The sequence below is a fragment of the Alternaria alternata genome (genome assembly GCF_001642055.1).
Source record: "Alternaria alternata strain SRC1lrK2f unplaced genomic scaffold CC77scaffold_25, whole genome shotgun sequence".
NCBI lineage: Eukaryota > Fungi > Ascomycota > Dothideomycetes > Pleosporales > Pleosporaceae > Alternaria > Alternaria alternata.
The window spans coordinates 171,483-196,182 of NW_017306214.1; the positions used below are offsets into that span (position 1 = coordinate 171,483).

General features: G+C 52.6%; 7 protein-coding genes across 7 annotated transcripts; 2 read left to right on the forward strand and 5 right to left on the reverse strand.

Moving 5' to 3' along the window:
- Nucleotides 1-36: 36 nt before the first annotated feature.
- CC77DRAFT_1024849 (hypothetical protein) lies at nt 37-957 on the reverse strand. Its single transcript, XM_018525951.1, has one exon. It carries the CDS (start codon nt 937-939, stop codon nt 259-261), a length of 681 nt encoding a protein of 226 aa, XP_018380910.1. The 5' UTR covers nt 940-957; the 3' UTR covers nt 37-258.
- Nucleotides 958-1,509: 552 nt separating this feature from the next.
- CC77DRAFT_1024850 (anthranilate synthase-like protein component I) lies at nt 1,510-4,290 on the reverse strand. Its single transcript, XM_018525952.1, has 10 exons — nt 4,184-4,290; nt 3,979-4,127; nt 3,810-3,889; nt 2,966-3,759; nt 2,815-2,904; nt 2,615-2,708; nt 2,419-2,564; nt 2,309-2,368; nt 2,189-2,249; nt 1,510-2,121 (listed from the first exon to the last, which is right to left on the reverse strand). The coding sequence occupies exons 1-10, from the start codon at nt 4,193-4,195 to the stop codon at nt 1,988-1,990; spliced, it is 1,620 nt and encodes a 539-aa protein (XP_018380911.1). The 5' UTR covers nt 4,196-4,290; the 3' UTR covers nt 1,510-1,987.
- A 250-nt stretch (nt 4,291-4,540) lies between these two features.
- Nucleotides 4,541-5,884, forward strand: CC77DRAFT_946384 (hypothetical protein; the record flags this gene model as incomplete). Its single annotated transcript, XM_018535079.1, has 2 exons — nt 4,541-5,481; nt 5,614-5,884. 2 exons carry the CDS (start codon nt 4,541-4,543, stop codon nt 5,882-5,884), a joined length of 1,212 nt encoding a protein of 403 aa, XP_018380912.1.
- Nucleotides 5,885-6,175: 291 nt separating this feature from the next.
- Nucleotides 6,176-7,532, reverse strand: CC77DRAFT_1024853 (HIRA-interacting protein 5). Its single transcript, XM_018525953.1, has 2 exons — nt 7,213-7,532; nt 6,176-7,165 (listed from the first exon to the last, which is right to left on the reverse strand). Exons 1-2 carry the CDS (start codon nt 7,453-7,455, stop codon nt 6,470-6,472), a joined length of 939 nt encoding a protein of 312 aa, XP_018380913.1. The 5' UTR covers nt 7,456-7,532; the 3' UTR covers nt 6,176-6,469.
- A 477-nt stretch (nt 7,533-8,009) lies between these two features.
- CC77DRAFT_445362 (hypothetical protein) lies at nt 8,010-9,154 on the reverse strand. The gene is made up of 2 exons (XM_018531719.1): nt 8,776-9,154; nt 8,010-8,721 (listed from the first exon to the last, which is right to left on the reverse strand). The coding sequence occupies exons 1-2, from the start codon at nt 8,998-9,000 to the stop codon at nt 8,068-8,070; spliced, it is 879 nt and encodes a 292-aa protein (XP_018380914.1). The 5' UTR covers nt 9,001-9,154; the 3' UTR covers nt 8,010-8,067.
- Nucleotides 9,155-12,767: 3,613 nt separating this feature from the next.
- Nucleotides 12,768-14,351, reverse strand: CC77DRAFT_445357 (hydroxymethylglutaryl-CoA lyase). Its single transcript, XM_018531718.1, has 2 exons — nt 13,963-14,351; nt 12,768-13,912 (listed from the first exon to the last, which is right to left on the reverse strand). Exons 1-2 carry the CDS (start codon nt 14,218-14,220, stop codon nt 13,007-13,009), a joined length of 1,164 nt encoding a protein of 387 aa, XP_018380915.1. The 5' UTR covers nt 14,221-14,351; the 3' UTR covers nt 12,768-13,006.
- A 3,091-nt stretch (nt 14,352-17,442) lies between these two features.
- On the forward strand, nt 17,443-20,468 carry CC77DRAFT_446781 (hypothetical protein). The gene has a single exon (XM_018531721.1). It carries the CDS (start codon nt 17,759-17,761, stop codon nt 20,348-20,350), a length of 2,592 nt encoding a protein of 863 aa, XP_018380916.1. The 5' UTR covers nt 17,443-17,758; the 3' UTR covers nt 20,351-20,468.
- The last annotated feature ends 4,232 nt before the right edge of the window (nt 20,469-24,700 follow it).

The window sequence follows — 24,700 nt, forward strand, 5'->3', positions numbered from 1 at the left end:
ACTATATACAGAGGCCAATGCTAAGGGGCCCGTCCCAGTTCCCATATTCGGGGTATCAAGTCGCAGTCGTGAAGAAAACAGTCCCAGGCATAACGAATCCGTCGTTATCATCATGCCTTTCGCGTGAGTGTTCGTTAAGGAAAGAAGAGAAGCGCTGCCCATCCATCATGATATCCAAAGCCCACCTTGCATTACCGCCCATCATTATACACATTACTCCGTCAGGCAAGGACCTTGAGTTGGATCGAGGCAAGACGCTTAGAGCAGGAGCCAGGCGGCAATACCGGCACCAGCAGCGAAGGGAATGCCAGTGACCATGGGAGCGGAACCCTCAGCGACCGAGGAAGCGGCGCTACCAGCAGAGGAAGCAGCGCTGCCAGCGGCGTCGGTAGCAGAGGAGATGGCGCTGCCAGCAGAGTCGGTAGCGGAAGCGATGGCAGAGCCAGCAGAGTCAGTGGCAGAAGAGATGGCGTTGCCAGCAGAGTCGGTGGCAGAGGCAAGCTCAGAGGAGATGCTGGCGCTGGCAGAAGCGAGGGCAGAGCTGGCAGACTCAAGGGCAGAGCTGATGGCAGACTCGCCAGAGGCAAGAGCGGAGGAAGCGGCAGATCCGATGGAGGAGGTAACGCTCTCGGCACCAGATGCGGCGCTGGAGACGACAGATGTGATAACCGAGGTGACCATGGATCCTGGGGCGACAGCAGTGGCGCTAGCAACAGCGGAGGTCAAGATGGGAAGAGCAGCAGGAGCACCAGAGCCAGTGGCAGTGGCAGCGACACCAGCGCAGCGAGCGTAAGCCCACGAGACGGCTTGGGCGGACTGGTCAGCATCGCAAGCCTGGCGAGAGCAGTCGCGGATGCCGTAAGCCCAGTTGGACTGAGTGCAGAAGCAGCCAATGTCGTCGGAGGCGCAGGAGAACTCAGTCTGGGCAATGCGGGCCATGTTGTTAATGCAGAGGTTCTAAGCGAAGGTTAATACTAGTACAAAGTAATAGATGATAAAGAAGACTACTTACGGCGCAGTCACCGCTGGGCATGGGGATGTCCTGGGACAGAGCAACACCAGCAAAGGTGGCAGCGAGGACAGCGTAGGACTTCATCTTGACTGTAGGTGGGAGGAGTGTTTGTGTGGAAGAGATGGATATTGGAGTAGGATACTAGGTATCGAAGTGGGAGTGTAGTCAAGGTGAGTGAGTTGATTGCTGAGGTTGAGGATGCTGAGTGATGAGGTGGGAAGAGAGGGGAAGAGGAGTGGGTTTATATCGTAGGGGACACAAACAGTTGGGGCTGGTCCGTGGCTGGTAAAGAGTGAAGTCGCGCGCAAACAGGAGGCTGCAACGGGCTGGTGACGGGTTGGAGCGTCAGTAGCGGGTCTAGTCGTGTGCAGGGGTGGGCCGCCAAGCCCAGGCACAGCAACTCCACGATCGACGCCAGAGCAAGGAAACGCGGAAAGCACGACCTGCACCCTGCGCGCCCATTGGCCAATGCCCCGGGCGCTCCTACCGTATGATGTAGCCATGCCAACCACGCCCAAGCGGCCGATATCCGAACCTGCATGTACAACTCACATGTCGAACCAGTTTGTCGTTGCAAATCGCACAGACGGTGGTATCTGCTCCGTCACACTCGTCATGGCTCCTCACCGGCGCACACAGGCACGCTTTTCACACAGCATCAAGCCGTCTACATGTCCCCTTGCGCTGGTGTGACGGGCTGCAAAATTAATCAAATCTTGTTTGTATTCAAGCACCACCACTCGCTCGTGACGTCGTGGTAGCGTCTGCCGCCAGTAATGCATACCCGCCCTCTCATTTCAGTTTCATAACTCTACCGCGAACCCATGAATCTCGCTTCCCCACGAGTGGCAGGGGAGCTTGTGAGATCCAGGCCCATAGATCGCTTTCACCGGGTCAAGACGTACCAATCGCTGCCAATCACCAACCACCCTACGGCAGATATCAATCGTGGCGCATGGCGCAGCAGTCTGACAATCAAGCCGCAAGAGAAATGCGCGTCTTTGCATCGCCCTCGAGCGTCGACGCGTTCTTTTCGCCATCGTCGGCGCTGTCCTGCTGCTCGGCCAGATGCTTCTCTTCAGCTGAAGTGATGCAGTGCGTGTTCGCGCCTACCAAACAGCGGTCAGCTCTGTGCGTCGACTCGGAGCAGACGACCAAAAGGAAAAATAAACTCACCTAACTTATTGATCGTCTCCATCCACTCGTCGTAAGGGTCCGAATCAAAAACTATGCCGCCCTGCAGCCAATCATTAGCTCGTGCACCGCACACTAAAGCAGGGAATTCGTCAAACCCACCCCTGCTTGGAGATACGCGATGCCGTCTTTGACAAGCATGGTTCTTAGTGCAATGCATGTCTGCTGGGCATCAGCCTCCTGTCAACCTCGAACAAGGCAAGACTACTCACGTCCATGGCACCTTCAATCTCCTTGTCGCCATCAATAGAGCCGTAGCCAAAGTATCCCACCGCGCCAGCATACACACCGCGCTTTTCCCGCTCAAGCTCGGCAATGAGCTCCATGGCGCGCACCTTGGGCGCACCGCTCACCGTTCCTACACATGGTTAGCCATACTTCCAACTTTTTTTCCACCGCGCTACCTACCGGCGGGGAAGATTGAGCGGAACGCGTCGAATCGCGTCTTGCCAGGTCGCAACACCCCTGAGACCTCCGAGACCAGGTGCTGCACGTGTGAAAACTGGTTTCGTCGACAACAATTAGCATAGCTCTTGGGTTTGATATCATCGCACGGTAGCTCATCGCACGATCCACGGTAATCACGGTTCGGACGGCAGTCTGCTCACCTTTTGGACTACCATTAGCTTGTCAACTCGTGTCGAAAGTGGGTCGCATACGCGATTGACGTCATTGCGAGCCAAGTCGACCAACATGACCTACGAAGGCATTGTAAGCTTTTCAATGTCGCTGCATGCATCTTGTCGTCAGGGAACCTACATGTTCGGCCCGATCCTTGAGAGAGTTGGACAATTCTTCCGCGAGCGCTGCGTCTTCTTGCAGTGTCTTGCCCCGCTTGACGGTGCCAGCAATGGGATGAGTGATGATGCGACCCTGCTCCTCTTTTACCAGCAGCTCGGGACTTGCCCCCACTATTTGGAAATCGTCACAATCGACATAGAATAGGTACGGCGACGGGTTGACGTTTCGCAGGTTCCGGTATACGTTGAAAGGATGCAATGATGTCGGTCTTGCAAACCGTTGAGATGGTACCGCCTGGATGATGTCGCCAACGCTGATATGCTTCTTCAGTTCCTTGACATGGTTCTCATACCCGTCCTGTCCAATGTTGGACGTGTATTGGTTACCAAGCTGAATAGGCCCTTGTTCTGGTAGCGGAATGTCCTTGCCTTTGAGTATTGTCACGTATTTGTTTAGCGTACTCTTCGCTTCCTCGTACGCTTGTTCCAAGTCGTCCATGCTGTCTGGTACCTTGACGTATGTTATGACCTTTACAACCTGTGCGAAATGGTCCAGAGCCACCAGTGTATCGTAGAGCATGAAGAAGCTCTCCGGTACGCCCAACACGTCCTTCATATCATCTCTCCTTGTCTTGGGCTCGAAGTATTTGACGCAATCATAGCCAACATATCCGACAGCACCGCCGGTCATGGGCGGTAGTTGTATTGAGGGTACGGTCGCGACGCGGCTCTTCGCAAGCTCCTTCTCGAGGAGGGGTAGTGGGTCGGTCTCTTCGCCATGGCCGGTACCGGTCTTGATGACTTTGCGAGGGTCTAAAAGCTTGTTAACTGTGTTTGCCGGAAGTTTGTTTCCAAGTACCGACCTGCGCCAATGAAGCTGTACCGGCCTATGGTCTCGGTTGTTGCAGCGCTCTCGAAAAGGAACGAGAGTTTTGACTCTGATCTGAGCCCAGGGTCAGCATGCGCGCAACCAGCTCATCATCTCGACACAACCCCTCCCACGCCACTTGCGCTGGAATGAGTCACACTCACTTTGCGGATATCTTCAGGTATATGCTGGAGGCAGTCAAGAACTCGGCGGGAATCGAGGAGAATACGGGTACGAGGTTTGGTGGGTTGGGCGACTTGACTGCTGCAGCCAATACCTCTCGAATGGTGTCAAGCGATGGCTGAACGCCCAGCTAAATGGTCATGCGCTCAGTTCTGTGGTCGGCTGATGGTGTGATTCTGGACATACCTGTGGCGCCATGTTTGCGGAGTATGGAGCGTATCTCTACAGCACTGCTTTATGGACAGAGAGGAGGCAGAATGAGAGTCACAGAGTCGTCGCAATGTATTGAAGCCAGAATTAATGATTCACGAGCCAATGGGAGGGGCCACAAAATGTTATCGATAGCAAGTCCTTGGCGCACTACCCACGCTGCAGACCGAGGCCATGAACGCACGTCACAAGCGGTGAACCCAGCCTCCTCCCGTCTCCCGCATCCACGCAGGTTTCCGGCTTCTTGAACACCAGCGCATCGCTCTCCAAGCCGCGAATATAACCCGAGAGCTCCCGGGTTGTACGCGCATTCTTCTGGAAGAACAGAAGAGCATGTTTCGGTCGGGCTACGAGGGCGTAAGGGACATTCCCCGGACCCTGGAACGGCCATGGACGCCGCCTGAGATCGAGGACGGATCCAGCCCGCGACCAGATTACTTCAACATCTACGGTACCTCTCCTCCACAATATCCTACCGCAACAGAGCAGCGCTGGCTGAAAGAGGTCAAACGCATACCCGACCAGCCTTCCTGGGTCACAGATAGTTTCGGACTGAACACACCCACGATAGGCCCACGACCGAAACCCAACTCCCGACTCACAGAACCAGCGCCATACACACCTACGCGGCTATACTACGACGATGCATCGCCTCCACCGTCCAAAGGCGAACTGCGCTATCCCTATACGCCCGACAGCTCGCGCGTACTGCGTCGCAACCACACCGAGCGCCCCGGCTCTCCAACGCCCTGGGCCGACGTATCAGAAGGAACGTCGTCGCCCGTGCAGAACGCCCTCTCGTCGTGTATCGCGCACTTTGAGAACCTCATCCAAATACACCAACCCGACGAAGACCAATTGGAATACATAGTCGGACAATTCGAAGCCATGACAGCCCATCTCTCCACGCCCAGCGCACACACGAGCGAGACACACGACAAGGAGTCTTCTTCTTCTTCTTCTTCTTCTTCCTCCTCCTCTCGAGACGTTGGTCAGGGGCTCGGCATCACACAAGCAGAGGGTGAGAAAGTCACGGTCCATGAAGCCCAAACGCTGCAGCACGAGGCTTATGTTTCGCAAGTAGGCAACTACATCGCGGGTGTGCAAAAGTACATTTACGACCTCAAAACGCGCATGGACGAGGTCAAGACGCTCAATCGCATTCAACTCGACGTCATCAACGATTTGCGCAAGCAGATGAAATTAGTTCGCCAGAGTCTGCGCGACGACTTGGACAAGAGCCAGCACTACTACCACCAAGATGATCTTGTAAAGTCCGTCTTTTCGGATTTTGAGGCTGGGAATCAAGTTTCACAAGACGAAGATGGTGAGAAAGAGGAGGAGGAGGAGAAGAAGAACAAGGAGAACAAGGAGCAGGACTCGAAGAAAGAATCCATGCTAGACAGTTGTATGACGCTAGTCGAGGAGGAAGTACAAGATTTGTCCCGCGAGATTCACGAGGAGTACTCAAAGTTACTGCGCAGTACTGTTGACACGCTAGTTGCGGATGATGTGCCGTCGTCGTTGTCGTTGCCATCAGCATCATCATCATCATCACTGTCCAAGAGGAAGGTCATTCACATCATCCGCTCGCCTCCTCCGAGACGCAGCTTTTGGGCTTCCATGGGCGAAGCATTAGATGCGGTTTCGCACCTGCTGCTGGAAGACGGCTCATAATGACTCTGGAAACGATATGACGATTGTGTGTGTTTTTACGGCCGCCCTGACTGGAGAAGACGTGTGTGTCTGACGATTTATGACCGGTTTCCAGGCATGGGAATCTTTTTTTATCATGGAGGTTCACGATTTACATATGAAAGAGATGAAAAGAAGGAGGTTGGATGACTTGCATTTGGATATATGACGATTATGGAAAGCCATGTGTGGGAGCATATGAAAGCATGCAAGGGGCGTTGTTGTTGTTTTTTGTTTTTCTCTCATTGCTTTATTGTTTCCTCCACGCAGCAGCATTGGCACGTTCAGGATACCCTACCTCGTTATTGTTGAATATCGGCATTAGTACGACTCTTTTCCTCAATCGTTTGTTCTTGTAGTATATTTGACTTGCTCAACGGCTCAGCGCTACTCTCGTATGCTAAAATACTACCACTGAATACCCCGACATTCTGTTCTTGAGCTTGATCATGCTGCATGTCATGTACACACGGTTGGAACTCACGACATGATATAGTTTCTTACTACACACACAGCTTTTTCAGTTGCAGAATGAATGCATTGGTATCACATAATCAATGGCCCCATCTACTCCACATAATCCAAACTGCCCTTGCCAACCGTCCCCGCCGTCGCATCAGGCCCCTTCTGCTGCCTCAGCTTCTCCTCAAACTTGGCAAACTCCTTCATAGCAATCTCCTCCTCCTGATCCAGCACCTGTTGCACGCCCTTGACCTCCTCAATATAATGCATCAACATGCTCTCGATGCCATTCTTGAGTGTCACGGTGCTAGAATCGCAGGTACGGCACGCACCCCTCAGCTTGAGCAGAACCTGGCCGTCGTTGAAGCCGCGGAATTCAATGTCACCACCGTCTTCTTGGATAGCGGGGCGGACGCGCGTGTCGAGGAGTTCTTTGATCATGCCAATGACTTCATCGTCGTTTTCGTCGTAGGCAAGACTGTCGGCTTCTTGACCGCCTTGGCCTTGCTCACCAGCTTTTGCGGCGACGGTGTTGACGATGGGTTGGCCCGAGGTCATGTATTCGTTGATGAGGGCGAAGACCTCGGGCTTAACGTGCGACCAGGGGGTGGCCGAGTCCTTTGTAACGGTGATGTAGTCGGCGCCGAAGAAGACGCTGGTTACGCCGTCAATGTTGAGGAGTTGGGCGGCGAGAGGGGATGGATGTGGCGGGGCGAGGGTAGAGCGGGGGTTGAGGTATTCGAGGAACGGGGAGGAGATGTTTTCTGGGAGGACGCGCTGGTTGGGGTTGAACTTTAGGGCCTGGGATTGTTAGTATGGCTATGTCGCTGGAACTGGGAAATGCCTACATCGGCGTTTGGTGTGGGCTCGGTTTGGATGAACATGGTTCGTCGCGCGACTGTCGCTGAAGGTGCCGCTACCCTTTGGCTCCAGGGCTGTGCTGTCGGTCTATGTTGCAATCTTGAGGCTGTGATAGGCGATGATTGTTGGTGGAGACATCTCGTGGCAATGCGCCGAGGTGCTGATCGTAGAGAGGGCGTCGCTCGGGTTAGACTGCGCATAGCAGAACGTGGAAGTGTGCTTGAGGCCATCTTTCGTGTAGTTCAAGGATGGGTATATTGTAGATAGGGTTGTGTTGTCGCAATGGCGATGTGTATAGGTTCGTGAATGAAAGTTTCGGGAACTCGGGCCAAACGAAGTATGACGTTTGTTGGATTATTCAGCCACCACGCTCACTGGCTCCCGCTGATCCACAGCCATCCACAGCCTTCATCCCTTGTCTATCTTACACTTTGCACGCCTAGTACAATATATATCGAATGCGACTTTGATGTCGATTCTCACATGTGCGCAATCATGGAAAAAGGATTACGAATGTATCACGATACTGGTCCAAAATCACGTTCAGTTTTTGCATGTTATGTTTGAAGTCACTTCAACACACGATTGGCTGGGACAAATGTTTGAGATCGTTTATATTTCTTCGGTATTGACATTAGGTATTAAGTTTCGTATCAGCTTTATCATACAGTGTCTTTCTTCTTCAATGTTCGACTTCCTCTCTTCCCTCGTGTGGTATAATGCGTAAACGTCGTGATAGAGTACAAAAAAGGAAAAGTTCCCATGCCTGAAAGCATGAAGGACTAGGCACAATCTAGAGCATCGCCAATCTCAGTCTCCTAGGTGATATGGGATGATTGCGTCTAGTAGTTGGTGGCTTGGCCGTAAGTAGCAGTGTTGCCAGTGTTGGCGTAGTTGGCAGTAGGAGCGACGTGGGGGGCGGTGTGGTATCCACCAGTAACAGGCTTGTCGGTAGCGAAACCAGAGTGAGGAGCAGCGACGGTGGAGCCAGTGTATGCAGTGTCGTGGCTGGGACGGTAGTCGTGGGCCGCGGTAGGGGCAGCAAGACCGCCAGCAGTGGTAGCAGGGATGGTACCGACTTCGGGATCACGGTGTCCCATGGTGCGGTTGGCCTTGCGGCGCTGCCAGAACTTCATGCCGGAACCCTTGGTGTAGCCGTTGTTAGGACCAGGACCAAAGGCCTTCTCCTTCTTGTGGTGGCGCATAAGGAAGACCTGGACGAGAGCGCTGAGCAGGAAGAGGAAAGCGCCGATGATGGCGACGGCGAAGCAGGCGGTGTTGAGCTTGCAGGTCGTGCCGAGAGAGGCGGCGTAGGTGATCTGGTTGCCTTGGCCGTTGGAGCCGAAGCCCTCCTTGGAGCTGGCGGGTCCGTCGCCGAGAGGTGTGTTGACATTGCCAGAGCAGCTGGATGCGCCGTCACGGGTCAGGACGGCGACGGCGATCATGGCACCGCAGCAAAGGATGTCGAGTAGTATGCCGAGGAAAGCAAAGATTTTCTGGAGACATCATCAGTGACTATTTTTATATATATCGCTGGAGCATGTTCTTACCTTTCCGCCAAGGCAGCAAGTCAACAAGACAGCAAAGATTGTGTACAAAACAGTCGCGCCAGCAAGACCAGTGACAGCCTGTTGCCAAACCGGAATGTTGACATCGCGATCCGCCTGTACAGCGAGGAAGTAACTGTAAATACCGAGGATAACCGCAGCACAACAGAACTCAAGCGCATACAGCGCTGTAGAGCCAAACTTCAAAACAGCACCACCGATACCCATTGTCGCGATGGTGGAAACAAGGAAGTAGGAGGAGAGTTGATTTAAGAGGCAAGAGAAGGCGATGCTCCAAGTATGTGTCTGGTAGGATGTTTGTAGCTGGAATACGAGGTAGGCACAGGGGAAAGAAAAGGATTTATGTCGTCTCTCATAGATACTGCCACAGGCGATGACGCAGCCTTGCACAATGATGTGAAGTGACTTCACATCATTGGCGTCCTTGTCCCTGCCTTGTTCCGTCAAAGTTCCTTGTCGATCCCGCACCCCGTGCGTCAGCCACGCTAAGCTAGCCCACAAATTGAACCCTGCTTTTACCGCCACACGTCATATCTTTTTCCCAATCTCATCAAACACCTGGACCACTCAGCCAAACAGAAGGCTGCGCCCCGACCGATAGTTTCGCCGATGGTAAAACTCAAATCCAACACATGTGCAAGGTCGTGGAATGATGCTGCCAAGTTCGCGCTGACGATCATCTTGCTTTCTTGACAGCTCGTGATGCCTTCCAGGGTTCTTTGGACAATTTCCTGACGTGGACGCGAGCGTCAAGCCACAAGCTGACAGGCACAATGCAGCTGGGCGGGTACTCCTTGCATACAGTCGAGACTCTCAACGTGAGGTCCATTACAAGTTTCGTTGTTTCAAATTCTCTCTATGAAAAAAAAAATTCATAATAATAGAGAAAAATGCGTCGGTGTTGCATCCTTCACATGCTCACACGCTCAGCGTTCCTGCACCACGCTTCTCTTTCCTTTCTTTTTCCTCATCGTTCGATGTACAGTAGTTCGTTGATCTCGGATAAGACGGATCCGGTCGTAATGCGCGCAGCGCAGCGCCGTTATGTGTCTAATGCTCGCGACGCTGTGTATTCAGGCTAAGGAAACCTGATCGTGATAGTTGCGGCAGTTGGTTGGTTTTCCCCTAGGATCGGAGGGCTTCCGCTACCGCACACTACCCCACGAAATTACCGTAGCGGCCATCATTCATTGGTGACACTGTGTGACGTCGTTATGCTACCGACAGTTGTCGGCGACGTAGTTTAATGGGACGATGATCGAACGCTCTCCATGGTGTTGTTGGGATGAGCTGCACGGAGAGCAGTGAGTAGCTAGGTGCGCAGTAGTGGGAAATGAGTCTGCAGCTTGTACAAGACTCGTCGTCTTCTTTGTTGAGCTTGAGAACACACTTACCCTTGGAATTACAAATCGCCCAAGCATACCCGTTTTCCACCTCTCTACACATCGAATTTGGTCAAGTATCGGGGTAGGGGATTCTATAATCACGATTCCGAGTTGCCAGTCGGCCATATAGCCCTCGTTATCGATGGTAAAGGCCATCGCCCACTCACAAGTCAGAGAGATACAAGTACGCCAATGTTGGAGCGTGAGGCAACAGTTTAGTGAGGACATGTTCCCACGTACATTGTGCTAGTACAACGCCCTCCAAACCCAGTCATTCCAGGGTCTCAGTAAGTACTCTGATGACGTCGATGAGCCCTTTAACGGTCATCCTCAGGCTGCAAAGGTCGAAATGTTACAGTGATGACTACTAGGAAGGGAGAAAGAACCCAGGGCTATCGTGCACATGAGGCCGAACGCCAGATTTCTTGCCGTAGTAACAGAACGATGTGAGCTTCAGCAATGGTACTGGCAATATGGAGGCATCCGTCACCGTCTCATCGAGACTTCGCACATCAATCAGTCCAACGACTTCTTTCAATGTATCAAAAAAGTAAAGCTTTGCTTTGAGAGAAGTAAATAGATAGTCAAGCATTAGCGGCGCAAGATCTTGCTTACAACCGATGTCGAGTCGCTCTAAACGTGATTTCGAGACAACTTCCAGTACAACAATCGTGGTCTGCCACCATGTACCGTAACCCTGTTCTGCACATTGCTACTGGCCGTAAAGATTGGTAGACCCGTCGGAACAAGTTTGTGTGCAGACAAGGCAGACCCCTGCAGCATTGTGCGAAGCTGTGCTTGAAAGAGTCTTCGAGGCAGTAACACATTGCCTGTTCCAAGCTGATATCTATATTGAGCGGGGTAGTAAGAAAATGCAGCTCCAGCTGTCCCAAGCGTATCGTAAAGATCTTCATGGTTGGCAATCTAGTGTAAAATTCTCGAACGCTCTTGGACAAACGATAAACAATGCGAGACTAGAGGACGTTCCTTTCGGACCAGATTCTGGTCTCCATTTCGGTTTTCCTGCGGACAAGCCAGAGGCTTTTGGCGTCGTGTTGGCGCATACGACCATCTTGTTCTGCTTCAGGGAATTGATCGGCAGTGCGATCCAAGAGCTCGACTGGCAGGCCAAGTAGCGTCAAAGCCATGGACCTGAGCTGTTGGTGATTCAGTTGTTAGGCCCAAGAACGACCGCAGTTGCAAACACGGGTATAATGGAACGCTCACATTTTACATGTCAGCTTGCACAGTGTGGCGTGATGCTGACATACGATCGCGATCAAGTGTGAAGAGTCGCGGCTCTCGCAGTCCCATCTATGGCGACGTAACGGGGAAAGCGGAAGAAGCAAGGTGTGGTGAGGTGAGAGGATAGAAAGCACGAAGCGTTAAGGGAGAGAACTCGCGCCAAGTCGAAACAGTGAACATCCTAGGTGAATGAAGTGATTGTTGAAGAATATGTTATCTGGTCTGTATATAATTTGGCTGCCAAACATATGCAAGACTGTAAGCGCGAGTGTTTATCGCAGTGCACTCGCATATTACTTACTAGCCTGTAAAGTGTACTGCGATAATGACGAATGAATGGGATTCTGACCTTGTTTTCTCGTTGTTGTTTGACACTACGATAGAGCTTGGAGGTAGTCTCCTTGAGTGTTTTCACATTGGGTGCAACCTGACGTGGGTTTGAAGGGGAATCCTGGGCCTTATCCAGAGGGAGTTATGAAAGTCCTTTCGTGGTGAGTAGGCAGGCTCTACAATTCTATGTTAACCTACATATTAATCTCGTCAATAACTTCTAGACGGAGGTAGCTATCTTCAATATAACTGTACCTACTACTAATAATTGTTCCGTTTCTTCCTATGATTCACCTGCGCCATTTCTCTACCGTGGTCGGCAGAGGCCGCTGGATGGTGTTCCGTGCATGCATGACTCTTCAATCTCAAGAAGCGGTATTCTAGAGGGTTGTCAGCACCGGTGGTGTCATATGCCTCCATTGCCCAGGAGCTCTTAGACAAGACCTTTCCAATCGCCTCACTTTTGAAAAGTCTCGACTCACGTAACACCAAGGCTGGTCGCTAGCGAGTTATGCGTCAATCGAGGATGGTCGAAGTGCTTGAAATTCAATCTGGAGGAATTCGGCCTGGCTGTGTAAGCTATGGTGTGAGATGAGAAGAGATAGAAGTCGTAGTAGAACGAAGCATGTGGGGTTCCCTATGGGAAGAAGCGGGCGAAACGTCGCTACCGGATATCGGTGACTAGTAACGAGTTAGATTCTGAACAAAAGATGGAACTTAGCTTACCCGAAAGTAGACACTGTGTCTTACCTTCGAATTATCATGTACAAATCCATAGCATAGCTTCAGTGCGTACTTTGTTAGGTACCACCTTCTGTACACAAGTATGCGTAAACACATGCGATACGTGCATCCTTTCACTTCATTCCTTCCGTTTCCATGGATTGACCCACTCGAACTCAAAGTTAACTACCTCAAGTCAGTATTTGATGTCATCGCCTTTTTCACAATTAAAAGTGATTTCAGTGTCACAACTTCTTCCCTCTTGAATCCAAGTTACCCTTCATTGTTGGTCTCTGAGTGAACATCGTATTGCCTGACCTTGGGATGAAGCTCATAGACAGACTCGAATGATAAGCCATCGAAGCAGCCATTAAGTGTTCGCGCAGTTACCTCGTCTAGGTTCGGTCTCTTAACAAGAATCATGACAGTTTGGGGCAAGCGACCAAGAACACCGAGGCTTCCAGCATCATATTCTATACCAATCTGTATCATACTCGAGGGCATACACAAGTTTGATTGTTTCCCACCCCCTACGCCGACTTCCTCAGCTGAGCCAACGCAGCCTTGCCAGCTCTACTATCGTTCGCCCTGCCCAGCTCTTGCGAGATCCACTCACCTGCCTCAGCAAGCTTCTCCATATCGATACCAGTCTTGGCGCCCAAGCTATGGAAACAGTGTACCAGATCCTCGGTCGCAACATTTCCAGTCGCGCCCGGACTAAACGGGCAGCCTCCAAGCCCACCGACGGCTGCATCAAAGGTGCGAATGCCGTGTTCCAGAGCAACGACGGAATTGACCAGCGCCTGACCGTAGGTATCGTGGAAGTGCAGCGCCAGGTCGTCCTTGGTCACACCAGCAGCATTCAGAGTCTTCAAGAGCTCCAGCGTCTTGGGCGCAGTGCCCATGCCTGTGGTATCCGCCACCGATATCTCGTCGGCGCCCATTTCGAGCAAGCTGACTGCCAGCTCCGCCACCTTGTGGGGGTCTACGTTTGGCCCCTCGTAAGGGCAGCCAAGTGCGACTGAGATGTATGCCCGGACCTTGAGGTCCATCTCCTTTGCTTTGGACATGATAGGTTCGAAACGCTTCAGCGACTCGGCTATGGAGCAATTGGTGTTCTTTTGCGTGAAGGATTCGGTCGCCGCTGTGAAGATGGAGAGCTCGTGTATAGGTGTTGTTGCATTGCGGCTTTTGCCCATGGCTTCGGCGCCGGAGGATGCTGAGGGCATGGCATTGGGATCCGAGGAGGACGTGTTGAGGGCGGGGCCATTATCGGTGCCTGGAGATGGTGGTGGTGGTGTCGACCTGGACTGCCACATGGAAAGGAAGTTGTCGAAGCCCTTGGCGTTGGGCAGGAGCCATTGGTAGGTGATGGGATGCGGCGACTGTGGTGTTCGGGAGAGTACGTGCTCGAGGATGTCAGCCGAGTTGGCCATCTGCCCTTCATGGTCAGCGAATGTCGCCGGCTTCGACGCCTATGTCTAACCTGTGGCACCCATTTGGGCGAGACGAAGGAGCCTGCCTCAATGGTAGTTAATCCAGTCCTTGCCAGCCTCTCGACCAGCTCGATCTTGGTCGCCAGAGGCACCGTTTGCTTCTCATTCTGCAGCCCATCTCGTGGTCCTACTTCGACGATGCGAACGTGGTCTGCGCGGCTATTGGCGGCTGAAGCAAATGTTCTTCGTGGACACGGGTGACGCGCTGCGAGACGCGCCGAACGGAGACAGCGGAATTTCGAGGTCATGGCGATGATCTGGTTCTATGTAATAGGCGACTCAGGGTCAGACAAAATGCTATGGCATGACGTGCATAGCTGTCAGACGGTTTGTGGGGTTGATGTTTGCGGGGATCATGCTATGCATGGACCACTCATCCGAGCTTTGAGCTCCAACGTAAGAAGCTTCGACATGACCTCGGATCCTGTGCACTGTATCCGAGGACAGTGCACAGGCTACAAGAAACGTGGAAACATTGCATCGCATGGACCGTGAAGCGAGTTGCAGCACTTGGCTACTACATGGCTAACACATGGCTATATTCCGAGATGCCAAGTGCTGCAATCAAGTTGCTGCACAGGTACGGAATATCTACCTAGGTACCTTCACTGAAATCTTGGCGCTTTCCAACCTTCTCACGTGCACCGCGAACCTTCGAGGTACCACCATGTCCTCACGATTATGGCATTCAACAAGGCGGAATACTCGGGAGGTATTCCTACTTCCCACTCCACTTTTGTTTGCTCATACGAATTGCGCCATTCAATGCTATATGTTCGTCTCCACGGGAGCTCCATTCCATCGTGGGAAGTTGAAATTACCTGTGCAAGCTAGAGTGCTTCCAGCTAGCCGCCGAAACTTTGTCAGGCGCTGTTGGCCGTAGCCAATACTTGCTTCACGTGCTAGACATGTATCTAGCGGATCTGCACGCTCAAAGGTATCAAACCGCAGCCATCAGACCGCTCTTCTGCGTCGCTTCGAAGCGCTCACAATGTGTCCGCGTGGGCAAGAGCCGGATACACTCACCCTTGGAGCGATATCGACGCTAGAGTACAAGACCCAGCGGGCCCCATCGACGGTGCTGTTCGCTAGCGCAGGGTTCTTGTGGAGACCATAAATAGAGAGCCTCCGAGGAGCCCTGTTCGCTGTTCTAACCGCAGCCGCCGGTTGTTCAAGAGATCCAGCGCTTGCGGACGCCTTTGTCTTGTCGTTCCCTACCAAGTGCCGGCGAAATGACGATCTTCAAGATGAAAACACGGAAGCATTTCTCCATTCAGTATGCCTCGGTCTGGCTCCAGGTCTCTTGAAACGTCTGCTGTCGGGCCGGGCATCGTAGAATTGAGGGTCCGGGAAGCGAGATCTTATACTCTACCTGGCGCCGGAAGAATTGCCAGGGCGGAGATTAGGATTTTGTAGAGCTGCCATGGCCCGCTCGGCTACAAGACATGTCCCACAGAATGGCGTAGATGATCTAGTCGCAGCTATCGGACAAACTCCGACCCTCAGGCGTTTTTACATCTGATGCATCATAATGGTATGATTGTCGGATATTGCCCGGAGCTTAACAATGAATGTGAGGAGCCGCAGCTCTCCTATCATTTTGTCTAGCCTCGCAGAAGCTAGGCATCCAGCCGGCATCCGTGAGGCTCTCTTCGTAATCCGTTTCGGCGTGATGGCTAGGTCTGGAATTAGGAGAGCCACTGCCAGCGGGTCTTCTGCGGAGCGAAGGAAGACATGCTACAAGTCTTACAAAGCTTGTAAAAGGACTCGCTTTTGGAGAGGGCTCACCAAGTGGGCGAACGAGGTCTGTGGCTGCTTCGTATCCATCCCCGTACTACCCCGCGTGTGCACATTTGCGCAGGCGCATTGACGGTGAACTGCTTCCCCAGGTACGGATGGCTAGTGACAGGTCTTGGATAATGAAACCTTGTCTAGCAACACAAAAGCCATCTGCTGACGGGAGGTTGAAACTGCTTGTTACCTGAGACAAATCGTTGAGTGGTGGAGCACAGCCAGCATACCAAAGTAGCGCACGTCTCCGATGCATGTCTGACTTGGCACTCACGTGCCTAATACCACGATCAGGCTAGCGTATGGGAATCGGTGAAGGCGCCATTTGAGAGTGGCTTGTATCTACACGAATAAGGTGGTGGATAGGATGGGGATGGGATGTGGATGGGATGGGGAACGGATTGGGCTCTGAGTGACCTAGGCGCCGTTAGCTGGACAGGTTCGGCACTCTTGCGGCGGCCGAAGCCACGGCATCATGCACGACAGAGGCTTTTGGAGGCTTCAGGGCTGTTGGAGCAGACCCTGAGGGAATCTAAAAGGTCGAGAGAAGACGGCCTCATGAGGTGTTTGGGGCACTGCCACGGTCAGTTTCTCACGAACCGTGGGGGTGCACTTGAGATGGCAATGGTCATATCGCTCTCTCATCAGGCCCGCATGGCTTGTTATCACAGCGGGTCCCACAAGAACGGTTCTGCCAAGAGGGCTGCGGAGCAGGCGACAGCAGGGCGACAGACAGCTGCTGGCAGTCGTCCAGTATCCCAGGCACCCCGGCCATTGCGTGCAGCTTTGCATCATTTACGCCTGGGCCCGCCGTGTCCTTAATCCTCGATGTCATCGCAATATCCGCGCCCGCCGTCAGACGTGTGCTCGTCGTGTCTGCTGCCCCGTCGCGTGCAGAGGTGCGCAAATTGCATCACCCACGCATCCTTCCCTTCTTCATGCCTTGCGGCAGATCAGAGACTCCCGTTGCGGGGTTGGCGTGCAATGGGAGGCCGTTTCTTTAACCTTACGTACTCGTCCAGGACTTGGCTTGGCGGAAGGCTTCACCAGCGGGCGGCTTTTCGCTGTCTTCTCCCACTGGCAAGCCCTGACAGACTACAAGCGCTGCCATCCCAGCGACATCATTCTACACAGCTTCGATGCGTCTTCGCGGCGGCACATTGATCGCCTCGGTCGGCTCCGTGACCATTTGCGCCTGGTCATTCGTCCGAGCGCTCACGTTGCCCATGGTGGCCCTGACGCTATCAGCAGCAACCAGCACTACTTCTGCAGCAGTGCAGCAGCTCGCGAGCCGAACAAGCCCTGCAACGCCTTCACCCCGGAGCCCTCGACACAAGCTCTCTCAGTGGCTGTGGCCTCTTAGCTGCTCCGAACTTAGCGGCCGGTAGTAGATCGTGCGCGCTGCAGCATGTCATTGGTGGAGCTTTCGTGGCGTCCAGCCCTCTCCGTCCTGCAGCAGGCCACTGTCGCCATCCATCTTCAAGCTCCTGCCGGGGTGCTACCATTTTTCCACGATGTAACCCGACCCTAACCCGACCTTACCTCGCGCCGTCCTGCAATTCGCCGTCACGGTGTGGGGTGTGGTAGGGATTGCCACAGCCAAAGCCTTGCAGCCGCTGCGAGAACATGCGGGCACCTGGCCTACTCGCTGCGGGCCACATCCTTCATGCACATCTCTCAAGATGACCACCTCTTCTCTTAATATCCTAGCGTCCAGTATGCCGCGGCATTTTGCATCCTACCCCTTGGCATCCCAGAGCCCTGTCCACTAGGGCCCTGACCTTATCAGACGGGGGGACCAAGCTTCCTTTACCCAGACCCATCGAGGCCAAAATAATACTTACCCACCGTGACGCGCTTCTTCTATGCTCCATTGAGTATTACCCCTCGTCTTCTTGTCTATTCTGTTTCTACACCTACTATACACGATCCACATCCTGCAGATGCAACGTTGTAGAGTACTGCAATAACACTTCCTCTTTTATCACACCCACCATGGCCGTCTCATCAACCACTGCTCAGCCTGCTGAGGTCGTTCAGAAGGCAGACACCACCGCCACCAACACCAACAACGCTGCCGCTGCTCCCAGGAAACGAAGAAGAAGAGCACCCGCCACTGGAGCCACCGACGACTGCTTTGCTTGCAAGAAACGTCAAGTCAAGTGTGATCGACGCCGTCCATACTGTGGGCCGTGCGTTGACATTGGAAAAGAATGCTCAGGATACCGTACTACCCTAACGTGGGGTGTGGGAGTAGCTAGCCGTGGAAAGCTCCGAGGCATGTCTTTGCCTATTGCAAAGTCGCCTTCTGCAACTGCAACACAGGAGCCAAAATCACAGCGGATGAACTCCATAGCTTCCACCAGCACCACGTCAAGCACCGGTGCCCACCAAGATTACCAGCACAACTTCAACAGTCGGGCGAGCATTGACTTTGGTGCTCATTCACCAAGGAGTCCTACAAGCCCTATGTTCTCTGCACCGCAAGAATACCAGTACTTCAGCCCAACAAGTCCAATACCTATCCCCACTTCGTCCACTCCAGTCGGATATCCCATGCAACATCATGGAGAGCAATTCGAATTTGTGCATCCTCAAGCTTCCAAGTTCAGACATCACCAGCCACATAGGGGTCCCCTCCAAAGACTACAAACCACCCTGCACGTACCTTTCGAGGACAACGGCATGTCGGCCTCTTCTGCTTCTCTTGGTACCTACAGCGATAGCGACTTCCCCTCACCGAGCGAGTTCCCAAATACACCCGTTGACGAATTTCCCTTCGCAGACCCTTCAATACCACGATATCAGCCATTCGACCAGGCGCCCATGGGCTCTCTGGACCACTACTTCATTCACGAGGCTCCTCGCTCATTACCAACGGGGGACGACATGAGCTCTAGCGTAAGCTCAGATCAGAGCATACACGACTATCCCGAAGTCAGTGCAGCCTCGCAAAGTATGGGTCCTGTCGTATTTCAGGATGTTTTTGTTGAGGGGGAAATGAGCTCGAGTTTCAATGGATTCCAGCCTGGCTTCTCCTTTCTCCCGTCGGAGGGTATGTCTTCCTATGGCTCTGGCCCCCTGTCTCAAGATGTACTGTCGCTCACCACTTCGATTCCTCAGAGCCTTACCATCGCTTCGCCCCTTTCCCCGCGGATGCTATCCCTTCTGGACTACTACGACAAATTTATATGCCCGGTGCTGGTGGCTTTTGATAGCCATACCAACCCTTATCGGATGCACATCATACATCTAGCCATGCGCAACGAGGAGCTCCAGAACGCTATTGGAGCTCTAGCTACCAATAACATGCGTATGCGCGGAGGTATAGAAGGTCGACGACTGAGCGTGCTGCATGACACGCGCCTGATACCGGATCATGCTTACTCACAGATGACGACACAAGAGCTGCGCGAGATGCATGGCGAAGCAACCGACGAAGAGAAGCACTACAAGGCCAACTCCATTGCCCTCCTCAACAAGAAGCTTGTCGACTACGATGGCTCGCAGGACGACTCCGTACTCGCTACGCTTCTTATCCTCTGTCTTTTCCATGTCTGCGATTCCGGCTTTACGAAATTCAAGACTCAGCTCGCAGGCGTCCAGAAACTGCTGAGCCTGCGCGACAGGACAGTCCGGTCAGAGTTTGTTGGGTGGATCGAGACTTTCTTTACTTGGTTCGATGTTATGACTGCTGCAGTCAATGACCGAGAGATCGAAGTACGCGGCGACTCGCTTGACATGATGAACCTCAGTGCGAACTTGGGCGCATTGGAACACCACTCTGGCTGCGAGGGCCGGCTATTCAAACTCATTGCACGACTCGGACGACTAAATCTGCTTAGTCAGAACCGACCTGTACGCGACAACGACGACACGCCTACATCGTCACCCCGACCCAAGAAAGTCAAAGACTTTTACTCGTTCAGCTTCGATCATATGGACGGCAACGGTTGGGGAACGCCCATTAACGAGCACGTTGACCCCTTTACCTCAGCGCGCGATGATCCTCGCTCCGAGTTCTGGAGTGAGTGGAACGATCTTCGTATTCGGCTACAAGAGTGGGAGTTTCCATCACCTGGAGACATGCATTCCACATCCTGCGAAGCAACATCATCAATGCTCGCCATGTCGCCAGAACAGGCTGCGCTTTTCCACATTAGCGAGAGCTTCCGCTATGCTGCGCTTCTTTACACTGAGCGCCTAGCGCAGCCGACTCTTCCCGCTTCAGCTCTGAACTTCCAAAACTTGGTATCACAGGGACTTTACCACATTTCTCAGATTGGTATGACGAGCTGCGTTAACAAGTTCCTACTATGGCCATTATTCATTATCGGCACGGAATGCGTTGACCCTGAACACCGCGCTGTGGTGCGACAACGATGTGTGGAGATTCAACGTGAGAGCGGGTTCTTCAACAATCTCAGTGGTCTAGAAGTGCTCGAACGAGTATGGCGCGAAGATGACGAATGGTCGGATGGCGATGTGCAGGTGCCGAGGCAGAATGGGCCTTTCAGTACCGTACAGCATCCTTTCCGGTGGAGGAGAGCCATGGATCGCGTGGATGGGGAGTACATTGTGATTTGATGACGACGCTTGCTGGACACAAGCTATACACACGAGCTTGAGCACACACACACACACACACACACTCACAGATATGAAGCTCACCAACGAAGAAAAACGTGCATGAACAGGTTTTACGACATGGGTCTCAGGATTGGTTGGGCCGGCTGGGAAAAGCGAACCTTAGGCAAACAAGTTTTTCGGCTTCATTTTATGTATATTTGTAGCGACGTTTATGCGGCATACCCTGCAACGATATGAAGTTTTGTGAAAAGCATTACACAGTTAATGAAATTAAAATCGTACCATATCCTCACACATACACCCCACGCCTGCTTCTTCGCTTGCAATCACTGTCTTGGTATCTTTACAAGATTGCGCAACCCGTCTCAAGATTGTCCAGATCGGCTATTCTGCACGAGCATCGCGCATGCACCCCAACGCTTATCCCATGCAAGGCTGCACGAGCGCCTCTCTACCAGCGCAATGGGTTAACAAGTGTGGTTACACAAAGAACGAAGAAGAAAAACATGAGCTGAGATCATTCATTCATTCAGACAAGGCTCACCGGTTCGGCGCCGGTCAGCAAATCGTACAACACCGCAACCCAACACGGCGTCGGCATTGCGCAAATCGAGGCTGCAGCGTCTCATTTGACATGAGGCGAAGACTGCCGACTCGCTGACCTCACCACATGTCCAATTTCAAGATCGTCATCACCTAAACTTTGTAGGAGTGCGCAGCCACATACATGTTCGTCCAGTCAGACGACAGCAGCGACAGCAAACGTTCGATTAAGGTGATAAGCTGACCCGATCTCACAAGGCTCAAGCTTGTACCAGCTGATGCCGAACCCACGAACCACGACCACGAACACAAGACAAGACTACCTGGAGCAACAAAAATTTGCCAGGTCAGGGTTTCACAGCGATGGCGAAAGACGAGCGGCCATGGCGCGCAAGAGGCGGTTATGGCGGCGTTAAGGTGCTGACGTTTGACGGCTGCGCGGGGCAAAAGGAAGGGTTCGGAGACGCCGCCGCTGAATGTCGCAATGAGATGAAGGGGTATACCTGTCAAAGCTGTTGTGCCTCTTGAACATGAGAGAATGCTTTTGAAAGCGAAGGGTTGAGATCACGATGAAGGCGACGCCGATGCGCTGATGCCGTGTATGCAGGTGTTGGTTGGGGTACGTACCGCATAGTTGAGTGGTTGAGAGGGGTCTCGCTCGTTCCGGCTCAGCTTGCCCTGCCACTGCTTGTCCGAACGGGGATCTGCGGTGATCATCTGCCAGGTACAACGTGTACTCATGCTGACAGCTCAGCTCATGTATACCTCAGGCTTTTGTTCTTTTCTTTCATGTAAAGCAAGTCTGACCTACGTACTCGGGTCGCACACGTCACTGCTCGTGCATCGCAATACAACAACGTCAGAGGTGCATTGCTTCTTTGCCCGCTTTGCGGGGGGGAATCGTTGGAGGGACACGAGTAGTAGCCGGTGGGGGATGTTCACGATACGAACAGAAGCGGAGAGCAGCCGGTTGGGCGCCTTGCCAGTCAGACATTCAAGCTACTTTAGGACTCTTGATTCATGCGCAGAGCAGAATGGGAGTTTTGCAATACGACTTACTCCGTTTCTATCTACCCCACGCTTCTGCCCCTCTCGATGCCCAGGTGCTCTTTGTATTGCATTGCCTGTGTACTTGCGCTAACCCTTCAAATTTCCGTGCGTGCATGTCCTTTTGGCTCCTCGGAACCACGCAACTCGACTACTATAGTACGGTGTATTGGTAGCAAGAAGGCAGCAAGTCAGCGAAGCAGAACAAGCCAAGAAGATAACGCAGTGAAGCCGAAAAGTTTAGCGCTAGGAATAGCTGCGATTAGAAAAGTAACAATATTCCCAGTGCTATGGATATCCAATTGCACATGGCAACGTGACTCGGATCTCTCCAACGTCGCATTCGGGAATACCGCGGTATGTATCACCCGGTGTATAGGTACTGTGCAATCATTTCGGATTCACCGAGAGCCTGTGGTATCGCATTGCCCCCTATTGTTAGTACAGTAACTTGTAACTTGTAACAACCAAACCTACGCGGACGGGTCCCCTAGGATACCAAGACTGAAAACGCCATGCCAACGCGTTTCGTTCGTTTGGTGTGCTAATACTAGGATACGCAGGAACCGCTCATCTCGTCACACTTCCACGCCGTTCGGGCGCTTCACCCGAGCTCCAACTCGAGCCGGGCGTAATGCCTAATTGGGTCATCGGCTATTTTCTAACAAGAGAGCCGGCTGGAATGGCGGCTTGGAAATTTCGTTGTCTGACGGACGCCGTGACCACGCCGTAGTTTGACGGAGCTATGTCTTGCATGTGATAATCTGGGGAAACAATTTTGTACGTAACTTTTGCGGAGTAAGATAGCCGACACTTGCGGAGGAGGCGTACGCTTTGTTTCGTCATGCCGCTCGAAGCGTTGACCCTTCATCTCCACGACAATAGAGCGTGATGGTGTCATGCTAGATGTACGCTGTGTGTAGCTCGCGTGAGGCGTAGGAGGACGATCGCGGAGCGGGCCATTACAATCGATCACTAAAGGGCCGAAAGAAGTTCCTAGAGGGTATGTGCCGTGTTGAGCCATGCAAAGCCGGAGAGGAAAAAAAGATTGGGCAATAGTTTGGAATGGTGACGTTGTGGCTGAGGAAGAAAAAAGCAGATGTCGTGAAGGCGCGTTGAGTAGTTGTTGTTGACGCGTTCCCGTGGCCGGCACTTCCGTTGTCTGCTGGCTTGAGACAGACGTATGCGCTTGCTCTTTGGTTACATCGGTGGTGCAGTAGGTTCTTGGTATTGATGTCTATGGTACACCAGTAGAGAAGAGTTCTATAGAAACTTGAAGAACAACTATATGTGGTGGTCCTGTGGAAGCCGGAGCTCTCGGTACTTGCTTACGTTCACCTGTCGCATCCGCGCAACCATCTGGACGCTCTCTTAGCCTTGAGAGACAATCAGCAAACTGAAAACGAATTTGTAACAATGAAACTGGTATTCCTTGCGCATGTCTGCCACGCGCAATGACTATGATGGGACTTCAACATCATTCAACAGCTATAGCGTCATAGTAAGTAATGAACCGAACACAGATCTTGGGCTTTTTCCAGGTGTAGCACTTTCTTCTCAGAGAACGGAACCCCGCGATAGTCAATATATCGCAGTGATTCTAGCTTCCAACCGTCTTCTCAATTGGCCTTGCAATCTTCTTCCTGAGATGGCTGCCTTACTACCAGTCTCCATCATTCGGCACAACCACAATCCTCCAGCCTCCTACATCACAGCACCCGTCATCGAGATCCAACACTTCCGGACCGCATAGCCTATGCGCTCTCAACTACGCACATGCATCAGGATGCCGAGGAATCCTTGGAACTTCTTCTTGCGTGTCTTGCATACTTGCACGGACGGATGACGGGCGCTTGACGATTTTTTCTCTCTGAGCTCAGGCCTCTCGCGTAGATATTCACAAGCTCGGCCTTTATCCCGTTCTCCATTTCTCCATCTCAAGCACAGTCTTCGTGTTCTTATCGCATGTGGGCCCTGGGGGTCTGAGCGTATGGACAATGCGTCGTACGACCTCTTGTGTTGATTCAAGTTCATGGTTGATAAGGCTAGAAGTTGAAAATTGAAAACAGAGGTTTGGGAATCGCGCATTGTGTAGTGCCGAAGATCAGAGCTCGACGCGAGACGGCTCGGTTATTCAACACAGGCTATGATCTACTGACATGAACCGTTCATAGATTCTTCCTCGGGAAACAATCTTCTTGCAGCGCCTTAACCGCCAAAAACCTCATTCGCTGAGCTGCAGTTGAACAAACAAGCACGCCACACCGCCTACCGCTGACCAAACGTACAGAAAAGAGTCTCCACCTGGTCCTCAATTCCAGCCATGGCGGTACGGTCTGAGGACGGACCACCGGCGCAATGCTATTCCGCATAGCAGCCGAACAGTATAACCAACTTCCCTGCTCTGTTCTCAGCCACGACTTGGGATAGGCTACCAGCCCCTCGTTACCATAACGCGCATCGTCAATGCAAAAATACATGCACTAGTGCACCGAATGTTCGATTCAAGAGTCCATGGACATGGTACGGGCATGAACCTCTATCTGTGCAAGGCTGTGCAGATAGACCTGCAGATATGTAGCCGCGGGAAGTTAACCGATTGCGGATAGCTACAAGGTGACTGGGGTTGATTGGCAGCAGGCAAGAGAGAAAGAGAAGCGATAGACACGGCCTAGAATCGAGTCATGGTCGACAATGGTTGATCGACAGACACTAGAGAGAGTATTCTAGATCGCAGTTCTTGGTGTTGAGAAATCA

Bases quoted from the DNA above. Each gene is read 5' to 3' on its own strand.
- CC77DRAFT_446781 (XM_018531721.1), top strand. From the start codon at position 17,759: ATGGCCGTCTCATCAACCACTGCTCAGCCTGCTGAGGTCGTTCAGAAG.
- CC77DRAFT_1024849 (XM_018525951.1), bottom strand. From the start codon at position 939: ATGGCCCGCATTGCCCAGACTGAGTTCTCCTGCGCCTCCGACGACATT.
- CC77DRAFT_445362 (XM_018531719.1), bottom strand. From the start codon at position 9,000: ATGGGTATCGGTGGTGCTGTTTTGAAGTTTGGCTCTACAGCGCTGTAT. The intron at 8,722-8,775 runs GTAAGAACATGC...TGATGTCTCCAG, and splicing joins CTTGCTGCCTTGGCGGAAAG to AAAATCTTTGCTTTCCTCGG.
- CC77DRAFT_445357 (XM_018531718.1), bottom strand. From the start codon at position 14,220: ATGACCTCGAAATTCCGCTGTCTCCGTTCGGCGCGTCTCGCAGCGCGT. The intron at 13,913-13,962 runs GTTAGACATAGG...CATGAAGGGCAG, and splicing joins CGCCCAAATGGGTGCCACAG to ATGGCCAACTCGGCTGACAT.
- CC77DRAFT_1024850 (XM_018525952.1), bottom strand. The intron at 3,890-3,978 runs GTGAGTGTGACT...CCCTGGGCTCAG, and splicing joins TACCTGAAGATATCCGCAAA to ATCAGAGTCAAAACTCTCGT. The intron at 2,565-2,614 runs GTAGGTAGCGCG...AACCATGTGTAG, and splicing joins CCGCTCAATCTTCCCCGCCG to GAACGGTGAGCGGTGCGCCC.
- CC77DRAFT_1024853 (XM_018525953.1), bottom strand. From the start codon at position 7,455: ATGGCCTCAAGCACACTTCCACGTTCTGCTATGCGCAGTCTAACCCGA. The intron at 7,166-7,212 runs GTAGGCATTTCC...TAACAATCCCAG, and splicing joins AGCCCACACCAAACGCCGAT to GCCCTAAAGTTCAACCCCAA.